General features: G+C 41.9%; 1 protein-coding gene across 4 annotated transcripts in view; it reads right to left on the bottom strand.

Moving 5' to 3' along the window:
- MAPRE2 (microtubule associated protein RP/EB family member 2) overlaps positions 1-15,524 on the bottom strand; it is a 200,309-nt gene that overhangs the window by 52,803 nt on the left and 131,982 nt on the right. For all 4 annotated transcript variants that reach the window (XM_056521879.1, XM_056521881.1, XM_056521880.1 and 1 more), the window contains one exon: positions 13,305-13,432. In XM_056521879.1, coding sequence (XP_056377854.1) covers positions 13,305-13,425 — 121 coding nt within the window. In that variant the 5' untranslated portion in view covers positions 13,426-13,432. The remainder of the gene's footprint in view (positions 1-13,304; positions 13,433-15,524) is intronic.

Genomic DNA, 15,524 nt, shown 5'->3' with positions numbered 1-15,524 from the left:
AGCAGTGAGACTGTGGAATTCTCTGCCTGAGCAGGTGGTCATGGGGAACTCTGTAAAATAATTAAAAAGGGGTCAGGATGCATTTTTGGAGAATAACAACATCACTGGTTATGTATACTAGATTTATAGGGACAGAATGTTGATCCAGGGATTTATTCTGACTGCCATATTTGGAGTCGGGAAGTAATTTTTTACCTCGAGTATGAGGGTTTTTTGCCTTCCTCTGGATCAACTCAGTAGGGACTCATTAGGGTTATAGGTTGAACTTGATGGACTCTGGTCTTTTTTCAACCTTAACTAGGTTACTATGTTAAAGTACTGTATCAAGGAACACCTATTGTCAGCTATATTCCAGCAACATCTACAGTAAAAAAATTCTCTAAATTACAGCAACAATAAAGTGATCTGAGGTCTGCTGAAATATCTCTTTACCACTCAGTATTAGGAGTGTAGCTGATATAATTGCATATTATGTGAACGCCATAACCACAATGCATATTTTAGGTTTTAAATCTGAACATAACTATTATTTATTGTGTAGTATTTATTTTGCTCATTTGTTTGTTTTGGCAACCTGTTATATAGCAGACTGTTTTATTACTTTGACACTCTGATTATTATATGGGTAGCCGGGATCTTTTACAAAACCAAATTTTTCAGGAAAAACAGTAAAAACAGAAAAGAAAGTTATAATGGAATAAAAAAATATTTGTCTAGGTGCCAACCATGAAAGTGGTGTGGGCGTAGTAGAAAGTTCTCAGACATTTCCTTGGAGCTCGTTGTGTACAAGATAGATCAGAATGTAAACACTGATAACAGGTAAGTGGATTGATGTATAATGCAGATGCTGAGAGATTCTCCTAAAGCAATTTGCAATATGTTCTGCTGTAATGATTAATCATGCTTTCTCAGGAAAACTATTCAGGGAGCAATATATTCACATGGTGAAATTCTCCAGCCTCCAGCACTCTACACACATAATAAGGTGCACACAGCTGACAGATTCACACCTCCTCGATAAACACTCCTGCCAATAACACATACCCCAGGGGAATCTGTTCCACTGTAGATGTACAAAGGTTGTATTACTAGAATTTATTTTTACTTTTATCTCTAGAAACAGGTTCCACTAGCATAAAATATACCGTATATTCTAATTTCTTATTGGTGAGTACCTATTGAGCCAATAGCGGAATACTTTCTAAATATATTCCTATACAAACTATAGACACCTGCAAGTACTGTACTTGCTACAAGGGTATTATTATTTAATTACAGAAAATATTGTAAATAAATGTATACATAGATCAGATCAGTAAATTACAGGCTGCCGTCACCATTACACCCCAAACATGGATTCCTTGGACATTTGAGAGGCTTTGTTGATCTATTAATATGGAAATAGATTAAATTCTTATTGGTGAAGGGAGGGTAGTACTGAAGTGGAGAGGATCCTTATAAGGAATATTTCAAAGGATTTTTTTTTTAAGCTGCTGATGAATATGTTTCCTACAGTAGACTGACCGAAGCCCAAAAATAGAAAATGGCGCACCTCTTGGGAATTTAATCTGACTTATCATTAACTGTACTTTTTACTGTGGGTCAATGGTAAAGGCCTAAATAAGCCTTCAGAAACCAAGGAGCAACATATTATCAAAGCATTCTTTACCAAGCACTCATTATTTTGTCAGCAAATCCAAACAAATCCAAACTTAAGTTGTTAAATTGTTTTCCATGCAATTACAGTTTAGGATGAAATATATACAATATTTTGCAAAGTCCTAGTTTCTGGGTAAAAATAATGTAATAATATATATATATATATATATATATATATATATATATATATATATATACGGTATATATATACCCTATATGCTCGAGTACAAGCTGAGTTTTTCAGCTGAAAACGCCCCCCTCGGCTTATACTCGAGTGAACTTTCCGCCTGTCAATCCCTTTCAGTGGTCTTAAACCTGCGGACCTCCAGATGTTGCAAAACTACAACTCCCAGCATTCCCGGACAGCCATCGGCTGTCCGGGCATGCTGGGAGTTATAGTTTTGAAACATCTAGATGTCCGCAGGTTGAAGACCACTGAGGCCTTCGTCATCATCCAGACCCCCCTTTAGTTTTCTACTCACCTCCCCTCGGTGGGAAGGGTGAGCTGGTCCGGGCCATATATGCTGCAGGGACCGTCCGGTGGGGAGGGTTAGTTGTTCTGGGCTGTCCATTTTCACCGGGAGGCCCTCTTCTCCGCTCCGGGCCGGCCCGGGACTAGTGACGTTGCCTTGACGACGATGCACAGGAACATTAATGCGCAGGAACGTCTGCGGCGCACGGACGTCCCTGTGCGTCGTTGTCGAGTCAACGTCGCTAGTCCGGGGCCAGCCCGGAACGGAGAAGAGGGCCTCCCGGTGAAAATGGACAACTGGAATGACTAACCCTCCCACTGGACGGTCCCTGCAGCATAGATGGCCCGGACCAGCTCACCCTTCCTTCCCACCGAGGGGAGTAGAAAACTAAAGGGGGTCTGGATGATGACGAAGGCCCGCAGTGATCTTCAACCTGCGGACCTCCAGATGTTTCAAAACTACAACTCCCAGCATGCCCGGACAGCCGATGGCTGTCCGGGCATGCTGGGAGTTGTAGTTTTGCAACATCTGGAGGTCCGCAGGTTGAAGACCACTGATTGACAGGCAGTGATGATGAAGGGGGGGGGGGGGGCGATGACTGCGATGATGACGGGGGCGATGATGACGGGGGCGATGATGACGGGGGCGATGATGACGGGGGCGATGATGGCGGGGGCAATGATGATGGGGCGATGATGACAGGGGTTATGACAAGGGTGATGATGACAAGGGTGATGATGACAAGGGTGTTAATGACCGGGGTCTGGATGATGACATGGGGGGATGATGTATTTCCCACCCTAGGCTTATAGTCGAGTCAATAACTTTTCCTGGGTTTTTGGGGTGAAATTAGGGGCCTTGGCTTATATTCAGGTCGGCTTATACTCTAGTATAAACGGTAATCACAAAGTTGACTATAGTAAGCAAAAAGGCCTTTCTTTGGTGGGTACAACATGTTTTTTATTTAGCAAAAGACACATCAAGTCATGCTTTTTTGTAACCTGGCGGAGCTTTTGTTGCAGAAAATGTGTATCTGCTGTGCTACAAGATTAATGCTCCATTTTGTAATCTACAATTACAATATTATGTAATTGTATATAATTATACATGATATATGCTGTTCGTGTTGGCATAAGCCTGTATATATAGCAAGCTACACTTGTCATATCTAGTAAAATTATTTAATTGCATAGTGGTAGAATTATATTGTAATTTAAGTGTACAATCAGCTATACATATACTGTCTTGTAAACATATACCGATGTAACATTAAAATGAATGGCGGTGTATATTATTAATTTCACCTATCTTGTAACAACAGAACTTTTCACAAGGTGAGATATATTTGGCAGCAAGCAAACAGTTCTTGAAGCTGGTATGTCAAACGCAGGAAAAATGGACAATCGTAAACATTTCAGTAACTTTGGGCCAAATGATGGTTGGAGGGCTAGATCAAAGGATCTCCAAAACAGCAGGCCTTGTTTAGTGTTCCTAGTATGCAGTCGTTAATACCTACCAAAAGTGGTCAAAGAAAGAACAATTAGTGAACCAGTGGCAAGGTCATGGGATCAGTGATATGCTGGGAGATAAAGGATAACCAGTCTGGTTCAATAATGCTGCCTATGATCTTTATTAGAGATTTCCTACCATGTGAAAGAGTTGCTCAGACTCTAAGCTGGGTTCACATACAGTATTTTGGTCAGTATTTTTTAATCAAAAACCAGTAATGGAACTGACAGAGAAAAAGCAGCTTTTTTTGTGTGTTTCAAACCTATAAAAAAAATGAAGAAATACTGTTATATGAAATATATTTTAATCTTTTTAACTCAAGGTACTAGCTAACATATTAGTTAAGAACATAAAAAAAAAAAAAAAATTTCAGTAACAAAAGGTGTCCTTAGTCTTAAAGTGTATCTCTCACATAAAAAAACATTATAAAACCCCCCTCATAGTGTAGTAGGGATATCCCCATGTGAATGGGTTCACATACAGTATTTTGGTCAGTATTTTTAATCAAAAACCAGTAATGGAACTGACAGAGAAAAGGCAGCTTTTTTGTGTGTTTCAAACCTATAAAAAATGAAGAAATACTGTTGCCTGAAATATATTTTAATCTTTTTAACTCAAGGTACTAGCTAACATATTAGTTAAGAACATTAAAAAAAAATGTAAAAAAAAAATTTCAATAACAAAAGGTGTCCTTAGTCTTAAAGTGTATCTCTCACATTAAAAAAACACTATAAAACCCCCCTCATAGTGTAGTAGGGATATCCCCATGTGAACCATGCCTTTTTATAATGTAAAGTGATTGCTTTTTTCTGAAAAAAAAAAATTTGTAGGCATTCTGCAGTGTCAGAGAGGCATAGTCAGGGGTCTGTGGTGCCCCCAGGCTTCAACGCCTCTCTGCTCCTAAGTCACAGCAGCTTTGCTCTTTGACTGATACAAGACACATGCGCAGTGAGTCAGTGTGCCTGTCCGGCATGCAGCACGCACACCCCAATCCTCATTGGCATGCATGGGGACAATACACAGGGCTGCCTTTGGTGGGAAGCTCTGTGTGTCAATGAAAGAGAAGAGTGAACGTGACTTAGAAGCAAAATGGCGTTGCAGCTCAGGGGCACAGCAGACGCCTGCCCATGCCACTCTAACACTGTGGGATGCACAAAAACTTTAGTTTTTACAGAATAAAGCCACCACATTACATAATTTATGTCCCCATACGATAAGTATGGGGACACTAACCCCTGCTAGACTGTGGGGATAGTGTTATAGAGCTCAGTTACCGTAAGTAACATATGCATTTTAAGCATTGATTACAAGGGGGGAAATTCATAAAATCTTGTGCAGAGGAAAAGTTGACCAGTTGCCTATAGCTAGGGCTGGGCAGTATGACCAAATGTGTGTATCACAGTATTTTTTTTACTTTTGGTGGTGCACGGTATATAACGGTATTTCCTAGCCCCCCCATATTAATTATCAGCCCACATCCCCATCGGGGTAAATACTCACATATCACCCACAAGCGCTGCTCTCCTTGTCCTGTTTGTTGCGGCCGCTGGCGCTGGCACTCTATACTGTGCGGTATCCCTATGCCCGGGCTGCAAAAGGTAAACAAAATAAACTTTAACGCACCTACGTCGGCCTTATGCTGGGGACGGGAACGTCGGAGAGCTGTCAGCCTATCACCGGCCGCAGCGATGTTCCGCCTTGGCCAGTGATAGGCTGAGCCCACTGTCATGTAAGAAGCTGGCTTCTTACATGACAGTGGGCTCAGCCTATCACCGGCCAAGGCGGAACATCGCTGCGGCCGGTGATAGGCTGACGGCTGTCCGGCGTTCCCGTCCCCAGGAAACAAGTGAGGCCAGTACCGGACCAATCGGAGGTGAGTTTAAGTTTTTTTTGTTTATTTTTTTGCAGCCCGAGCATAGGGATACCGCACAGTATAGAGCAGTGGTCTCCAACCTGCGGACCTCCAGATGTTGCAAAATCTGGAGGTCTGCAGGTTGGAGACCACTGGTATAGCGTGTCAGCGCCTGCGGCCACAACGAACAGGACGAGGAGGGCAGCGCATGCGGGTGACATGTGAGTAGTACCCTGATGGGGACAGCACTGGGCTGGGCTAATAATTAATTGGGGGGGCAGAACAGTGCTCGGAGGTCACATAGGATTAGTTCCACGATGTGGGGACAGCACAGCGCTGGGCTGATTCATTCATTCATTCTGAGGGGGAGGGGCCAAACCGGTATTGCGGTATGGGTTAAAATTCATATCGTGCAGCACAAAAATTTCGGTATTCGGTATGAACCGGTATACCGCCCAGCCCTACCTATAGCAACCAAACAGATTGCTTTTTTCAAAAGCCTCTGAAAATTTTTAGAAGCAATCTAATTGGCTACTATGGGCAACTCATCAACTTTTCCTCTACACTAATGGGGAAGATTTATCAAAACCTGTCCAGAGGAAAAGTTGCTGAGTTTACCATCGCAAACAATCAGATCGCTTCTTTCAGTTTTCACAAGTTTTTTCAAAAACAACAGAAGCGATCTGATTGGTTCCTATCAACTCAGCAACTTTTCCTCTGGACAGGTTTTGATAAATCTCCCCCAAGGTCTCAAAATGTTTACTGATTTATGCAGAAGTTCTCAATAAACCATTACTGATTCAATCATCTGGGCATAATTTAATCTGTTGAATTTCCCCATCCGCAAATCAGCACAATAATCTTGTCCACAGACACCTCACAGGTCATTGCTGCCACCGGTCATATTTCGTTGGACTGTAGAGATAAACATCTGCAGTGTCTCCAGAAGACAGGTCAATGCTTACAGTGCAATGTTGTGTTACAAACCATATGGTGGAGAATCACATGTAGCGCACATTCTCATGGTAGGAATGTTTATGCCCACAACACAATAGTGAGGGATGACTCCTCATGAGACACAGCTGCCAGAACTTCATTTACCCACAACGAACATCTTAATAAAGCAAGTATGTAATCCTAGACCAATAAAAGTTACTAAATGAACTAATACAGAACCCCAATTATCAGATTCTAAATTACTATGTGCCATCACACTCCAAGAACATGTCAGGATTAGGCCATTTATTCTTATGCTTACACACGGGGAAGTATTTTATAACTTATTTGACTAAAAAGCCTTGGAGATGATTATTTTTCAGACTGAATCACTGTGCTGATGAGGGACTTAACAATGAAACATTCTTAAACATTCTATGGTAAGGAACCGCAGGGAATAGAAAAGCCATTTTAAAGAAATCTGTGGGTAATACCCCCCTTGAAAGGAATGACTGAATCATCTTACTCCACTATGGGGAGTATTTATTAACCCCTTAAAGGGGTACTCCGCCCCTAGACATCTTATCCCCTATACAAAAGATAGGGGATAAGATGTCAGATCGCCGGGGTCCCGCTGCTGGGGACCCCGGGGATCGCTGCTGCAGCACCCCGCTATCATTACAGCACAGAGCGAGATCACTCTGCACGAAATGACGGGCAATACAGGGACCGGAGCATCGTTACGTCACGGCTCCGCCAATCGTGATGTCCCGGCCCGCCCCCGTCAATACAAGTCTATGGGAGGGGGCGTGGTGGTCGTCACGCCCCCTGCAATAGACTTGCATTAAGGGGACGGGCCGTGATGTCATGAGGGGCGGAGCCATGACGTCACGCTGCTCCGGCCCCTGTATCGCCCGTCATTACGCACAGAGCGAACTTGCTCTGTCCAGTAATGATGGCGGGGTGCCGCAGTGGCGATCCCCGTGGTCCCCAGCAGCGGGACCGCGGCGATCTAACATCTTATCTCCTATCCTTTGGATAGGGGATAAGATGCCAGGGGCGGAGTACCCCTTTAAGGACCAAGCCCATTTTGACCTTAAGGACCAGGCCAATTTTATTTTTGCATTTTCGTTTTTTCCTCCTCGCCTTCTAAAAATCATAACTCTTATATTTTCACAGACCCCTATTAGGGCTTGTTTTTTGTGTGACCAATTGTACTTTGTAATGACATCACTCATTTTCCCATAAAATGTATGGCGCAACCCAAAAAATATTATTTATGTAAGGGAAATTGAAAAAAAGAAAAAAAACGCAATTTAGCAAATTTTTGAGGGTTTTGTTTTCATGCTGTACACTTTACGGTAAAAATATAACATGTTTTCTTTATTCTGTGGGTCAATATGATTAAAATGATACCCATGTTATATGCTTTTCTAGAATTGTACCGCTTTAAAAAAATCTTAAACTATTTTAACAAAATGAGTATGTTTGAAACTGCCCTATTTTGCCCACCTATAACTTTATAATTTTTCCGTATACGGGGAGGTATGAGGGTTCATTTTTTGCGCCGTGATCTGTAATTTTTATCGGTACCACTTTTGTTTATATTTTACTTTTTAATCACTTACCGTATTTATCGGCGTATAACACGCACTTTTTAGGCTAAATTTTTTTAGCCTAAAATCTACCTGCGAGTTATACGCCGATAAGCCGCTGCAGTTCAATGATTTAAAGCGGGTGCTTTAAATCAATGAACTGCAGCGGCTTTGCAGGTGCAGAGACCGCCAGCACTGCCAGCTTCTCTGCCCCTGCCTGTCCTGAGGTCTAGAGCCCTGCTGCCGACCCTTCTCTCCCGCTGGCTATCGGCGCCGCTGCCCGTTCTCTCCCCCTGACTATCGTGCCGGCGCCGATAGCCAGGGGGAGAGAAGCGGCGCCGGCAATGGGGCAGCGGGGCCGACAGACAGGGGGAGAGAAGGGGCAGAGGCACCCATTGCCGGCGCCGCTGCCCCGTTGCCTCCCCCATTCCCAGTTGCATAATTACCTGTTGCCGGGGTCGGGTCCTCGCTGCTTCAGGCCTCCGGTGTGCGTCCCCTGCGTCATTGCTATGCGCTGCACGGCGCAATGACGTCACACTTTTTTTACCCAAATATCCTTGGTAAAATGAGGGTGCGTGTTATAGGCCGGTGCGTGGTATACCCCGATAAATACGGTACTTTTTTGGGAATAAAATGTGACCAAAAAAGTAGCAATTTTTGATTTTTTTCTTGTTTTATGTTTATGCCATTCACCATATGGGATAATTAACATAATATTTTAATAGTTCAGACATTTACACACGCGGCAATACCAAAAATGTTTATAAAAAAAATGTTTTACGCTTTTTGGGGGTAAAATGGGAAAAAAGGTTTTGCATCGATTGTTCCTGGGCTTCGGTCCAACTACTGTTTCTCCTATGTTTTTCCTTGTTTGGATTTATCATTATGAAAACTCTTCAATAAAAAAAACAGTTAAAAAAAATGGGAAAAAGGGACGTTTTTAAATTTTTATTGAGTGAGGGAATTTTTCACTTTTTTTTTTAATTTTCTTTTTACATTTATTTTCACACCTTTTATGTGCCCATAGTTGATTGCTAATAATGTTCAGTGCTATGCATAGAACATAGCACTGATCAGTGTTATCGCAGATCTTCTGCTCTGGTCTGCTTGATCTCAGACTAGAACAGAAGACACCTGGAGATGGACGGAGGCAAGTGAGGGGACCTCCGTCCGCCATTATGGATAATCGGATCCCCACAGTGCCGTGGGCGATTCGATCATCCATTTTACCGACCGCACTGCCGCAGATGCCACGATCTGTATTAATCACGGCATTGAGGGGTTAATGTCGAACATCTGCCGTGCATGGTCTGGTGCTCGCGGCCATGTTCATGGCGTAAATATACGTCATGGTGAGGGAAGTCCCACCGCATCATGACATAAATTTACGTCAGATGTCGTTAAGAGGTTAATGCTGTACTCCAACAGGCATTAAAAAAAGAAATAAAATAAAAAAACACACACATTTTGGTGTATTTTGCTTACAATGCCTGCATCAGTTTTCAGAAAAGTGGGTGTGAATTGTGAGTAGCTGGGAGGGGTGTGGCCTCTCCGATTTGGCCATGTGTGCCATGTACTGCTGAAATTCGGCGGAAACAGATAGTCCGCACTTAATACAGTGAAGTGGTGAGCTAAAGTTGCCTTTGTTTTTTGTGCCTTCCCCACCATATACCTCTGATAAAAGGCTGCCTGATAATGTAATAAGGTACACAAAGTGATATGTTGCCCATTAGAAAAATAAACAAAAAAAGTCTTTATTGAAAGGCAAAGCAGACTATGTTTTCCTAATGTATACTGATGCATACTGACCCAGTGTATGCCAAAATACACTGAATAGTGATATACTTAAGAAAATATATTTTCACTGGTACTATTTTTTAAAATGACACCAAACTCTGAGAAGAACAGAGTGTACCAGACTGATAAGCATGTTATTATGTGTAAAAAAATACAAAAAAAAACATATCACACAAAAGGTCCCATAAATATTCTGTTATCGCCTGAATGGGAAACTTTTCAACATATTTATGCTACAACTAGCAAGAATACATTGATAAATCTTCCCCTATTGATTGTATTTAGCCATACAATTCTCAGGTAATAATATACACAGTGGTCCCTCAACATACGATGGTAATTCGTTCCAAACGACCCATCGTTTGTCGAATCCATCGTATGTTGAGGGATCCGTGCAATGTAAAGTATAGGAAGTTATACTCACCTGTCCCCGCCACTCCGGACCGCGTCCTCACAGCTCCCGATGCTGTCCCAGGGGCTCCCGATGCTGTCCCGCTGCTCCGGTGTCTTCTTCGGGTTCCTCTGGCTCCTTCCGCATCTTCTGCAGGGTCCGGGCCTCGCTTTCTGGTGACGTTATTACGCTGCTGTGCCGGCACGGCGTGCATAGCGACGTAATAACGACACCGGAAAGCGAGGCCCGGACCCTGGAGAAGATACAGAAGACACCGGAGGATCACGAAGTAGACTCAGAGCAACGGGGATAGGTAAGCGAACCTGTTCGGGATGCTTAAACTGCTATCCGGCAGCAGCTTAAGCATTTTGCGCTGTTGGATAGCAGTTAATGTGATGGCCCCGACATATAAAAGCATCGTATGTCGATGCTGACATCGACATGCGATGGCCTCTGAGAGGCCATCGTATATTGATTTTATCATATGTCGGGGCCATCGCATGTTGGGGGGTTACTGTATATGCCCTTGGTTTTAGCATTGAGCATTACTACCTCATATTTCTAAATTGCTTCCAGTATGTGCTGGGAATAGAGTCACATCTCATATTGTAAATAAAGATTCAATTATTTCTCAGAAGCAGTACGGTTGACCAACTTTAAGACATCATAAATCACCAACCTCTCTCAATCCATAAATTTCATCACATCAATAACATAATACCAGAAGTCCAACTTCTACATCCATTCGTGGCAAACAATACTCTACTATATGGAGAGAGTTTTGTATGCCCAAAGACTGCAGCATCTGTTATCTACCCACATGTTTAAGGACAAGATTTGAATTAAATTACATGAATAAAAAAATTGATGATTACAGAAGCGGGAGTTATTGCCCTATTGGGATTTATATGAATATCTGGGCTAATTAGTGAATAATCTTGCCTTTACCCTATATATTTTTTTTTGTCCAGTTTCCAGTTATTGACCGCAATATTGTACTACTAGAGCCTAGATAATGTAGGATATAAACAACGCTACACTGTACACCAACAAAAAAAGGCTCCTTATGCTTCTTGCCTGGTATACAGGGTAGGGGAATCTACAAGGAGACTTATGATCTATGATATTTAACTGGTAAAAGAGGTATTACCAACAAGGGTATACCCTCTCCAGAGCATAGGAGATAAAAGGCCACCTTATGTTTCTCTCCCCAATCAATCTCTGTGGGAGCTTAGCAGTCTCATAGACTTGTATTGTAAGACCGACACTAATATGTGAACAAAGACGAGAGAGAATGTGTTAAAGGGGTTATCCAGGAAAAAACTTTTTTTTATAAATCAACTGGCTCCAGAAATGTAACCTCTTCAGGACACAGGGTGTATGGATACGCCCTGCATTCCGAGTCCTTAAGGACCGAGGGCGTATCCATACGCCCGTGGGAAATCCGGTCCCCACCGCTAGCCGGTTGGGGACCGGAGCCGGATGCCTGCTGAAATCATTCAGCAGGCACCCTGGCACATTGCCCAGGGGGTCCTGAGACCCCCCCATGTCGGCGATCGGAGAAAATCGCATGTCAATTCAGACATGCGATTTTCTCCAATTCCAGGCTGATCTCTGGTGACCCGATCACCCGGAAAATAGGGCTGATCGGAGCTGTCAGCTGCGATCTCCTCCTATCCCCTGGCATTAGTCAGAACGGAGTTCTGACCAATGGCAGCGCAGGACAGGGGGTTGGCAACCCCCGTTCTGCCCGCCCCTGGATGTCGAGGGGCTCTGGGAAGAAGATGGAGGCCGTACCTGCAGGAGAAGATGCCTGGGGACCTGGGATCTTCGCTGGAGCCTGCTGGATCTTTGCTCAGGTAGAGAATCGACAGTGGGGGGGGGGGGGGGGGGAATTGAAAGTGAAAGTAAAACGATCTTTACTGTGGCAACCACTAGGGGGGCCAAACTGCAACTCCCAGCATGCCCTGACAGCCAAAGGCTGTCTGGGCATGCTGGGAGTTGTAGTTTTGCAACATCTGGAGGGTCACAGTTTGGAGACCACTGTTACAGTGGTGCCCAAACAGTAGCCCTCCAGATGTTGCCAAACTACAACTCTCAGCATGCCTCGACTGCCCAGGCATGCTGGGAGTTGTAGTTCTGTAACATCTGTCCCTTCAGATTTAGCAATTTTCATGACATTTTTGAAAATTGCTCCTCTACTTTGAAGCCCTCTAATTTTTTCAAAAAGCTAAAATATGTCCATTTTATGATGCCAACATAAAGTGGACATATTGTATTTGTGAAGAAAAATAAAATTTATTTGGAATATCCATTTTCCTTACAATCAGAGAGCTTCAAAGTTAGAAAAATGCAAAATTTTCAAAATTTTCATGAAATTTGGGGATTTTTCCCCAAAAAAGGATGCAATTAACGCCGAAAATTTACCACCAAAATAAAGTAGAATATGTCCCGAAAAAACAATCTCAGAATCAGAATATTCGGTAAAAAGCGTTTTCGCGTTATTAATACATAAAGTGACGGTGGTCTTAATTGCGAAAAAGGGCTCAGTCCTTAAGGTGAAAAAGGGCTGCGTCCTTATGGGGTTAAACAGATTTGTAAATTACTTCTATAAAAAAAATCTTAATCTTTTCAGTACTTATGAGCTGCTGAAGTTGAATTGTTCTTTTCTGTCTAAGTGCTCTGTGATGACACCTGTTTCGGAAACTGTCCAGAGTAGAAGCAAATCCCCATAGCAAACCTCTTCTACTCTGCAGTTCCCGAGCCAAGCAGAGATGTCAGCAGAGAGTACTCTTGCCAGGCAAAAAAGAACAACTCAACTTCAGCAGCTGATAATTATTGGAAGGATTAAGATTTTTCAATAGAAGTCATTTACAATTTTGTTTAACTTTCTGGAGCCAGTTGATATATATAAAAAAAATTCCTGAAAGCGTTTTTTGTTTGACCATTAAAAAAGTTTTTTCCTGGAATACAGTGACCGTGCTCATATAAATCAATTTATTAAACTAAAGTTAAAATCGTTACAAATTACCTTTAAACATTATTTAATTTCTGATGCTATTGAACTATATAGGTTAATATAGGTTTCATACCTGAACTTAGCTGTTCGACCTTCGTGTAGTTTAAACAAAGAATGTCATTCACCCATGCAATGATGTCATGTCTGCTCATAGTCTCCTGGGTTATCGAGGTAGAGTACACGTTGACCGCCATTCCCCAGCTGTAAAGACAAACATAACATTGAGATTGAAATCATGTAACACTTCTAAATACCACGCCATACCCAGTAGAAGCTCCAAGGGGAATGTCCAAACAATGTGACAAAAGCAGAGTATAGTTATATGAGTAGGGAGGTATTTTCAACTGCCAATGAAAAAATACATTAATTGGATTCACAGGCATATAAAATAATTTTAAGTGTCTTTTAAAAATAAATAAAACAAAATGCTTCCAAAGTTCAACGCTCTCAAGATTTTCAGAAAAAAAAAATCCATGTGTGATTTTTTTTTTTCCAGTTTGAGATAATTGCTATAACTTGCACTCTGTAAGTATACATGGTTGAAGATCATGGTAAAGTTGTAAAATATAATACAAACTGAAAAAAATCAGCGCACAGCATTGTATAAAGTATATGCTTTGAAGTCCACCTTCAATAGCTAGCAAAAACAGTGCTCCCTTACTCTCATCAAAACAACAATTACAATGGATTCAGAAAGTCTTCAGACCCTTTAACTTTCCAACAAGATTTGGAAAGACACAGCCCTGTCTATATAAAGTCTCACAGCCGACAATGCATGTCAGAGCAAAAACCAAGCCATGAGGGATGAAAGGACTGCCTGTAGAGCTCAGACAGGAGTGTTTGGAGGCACAAATCTCAGTAAAATATGCAGAAAGCACACAAGGGCTTGAAAAAAAGTACTAAAAAGTACAGAGATATTATAAACACTGGATGCATAGTGCTCTGGACATCAGACGGGGCTGCAAGCATACCATCCAACAAGACAAAGACCCTGACAACACAGCCAGGCAACACAGGAGCGGCTAAGGGACAACTTTGAAAGGTCCAACCTGAGCCCTCACTTTTACCCAATTGAACATCTCTGGAGAGACCTGAAAATGGATTTCCACTGGCGTTCTCCATTCAACCTGACAAATATTGAGAGAATCTGCAGAGAAGAATGGCAGAAAATTGCCAAATCCAGGTGTGCAAACCTTATGACATCATAGCCAAGAAGACTGGAGGCTGTCCTCTTTGCCAAAGGAGTCTGACTGCTTACGTCAAAGTGAAAGTGTGAATGTTCATGTCAAAGTGACATTTTTCACCTTGAGAATAAAGTAACAAAATAACCTATAAATCTGTTTTCGCATTCTTATCATGGGTACTGAGTGCACAATGATGTGGGAAAACATAATTTCTTTCAACACATTTTAAGTCCGCAACATAACAAAATGTGAAAAAAAATTAAGGGTCCGAAGACTTTTCCGAATGAATGGTATTATGTTGGAATCTGATAGACCACTTCATAACCCCATAGGGTCCATTGTTTTCGGTCACATGATGAATCCAGCATTGTGTGAGCATAGTATACTACTTTTCATTTTAAAAGGGTACTTTTGAGTTTTCGTTACATCTTGACATGAGGAAAGGTTATTGGTTTTGCATGTTAGTTGTAGTTACTAGGAAATCACTTTTGCTTTTACATGCGGCGCCTATACAATAGAACCGGCAATGTAGGAGATGAGATGGTGTGGCAGATTAATTTTACAATTATCTAGAGCCAAATATTCATACAGTTCTATTATTGTGGACATGAGGCTTGTAAATATCTACAATTTAATTTCCCATTGAATGCTATTCATCTTGTCCAAAGAAAATATGACAGCCCTTGCAAAATTCAGCTAATGCAGAAATAGGCAACCAAGTTAAAGATCTTGGGTAAAACGACTTCCAAAAAATACACAGTAGAGTGTATAAAACAGCATGTGGTTGGTCTGCTAACATTAGAACAATCCATTACTGTTACATAGGTGGTCTGAGGTCATTTATCAAGCATTTCATTAAATGACTGTTTTTGGGAAAGCATAAGAACTGTACTAACCTGGCCTCCGTACTGCAGTAGAATTATTTATAGTCCTTTGCCTGCAAACCGCTTTCCTGTCTTATTCTATTTATAGCACTGTGCAGTTTTAATTTACTATTTCCTCTCGGTAGTGTTTTCTTATGAACAGTTTATACAGTCATGGCAGTACATTTTTCTAGAAAATAAAGTATTTCTCACAGAAAAGGATTGCAGTAACACGTTTTGCTATAC

Source organism: Hyla sarda, chromosome 5 (assembly GCF_029499605.1).
Source record: "Hyla sarda isolate aHylSar1 chromosome 5, aHylSar1.hap1, whole genome shotgun sequence".
NCBI lineage: Eukaryota > Metazoa > Chordata > Amphibia > Anura > Hylidae > Hyla > Hyla sarda.
The sequence above is the reverse complement of the archived record's forward strand: the minus strand, read 5'-3'. Positions and strand labels throughout refer to the sequence as shown.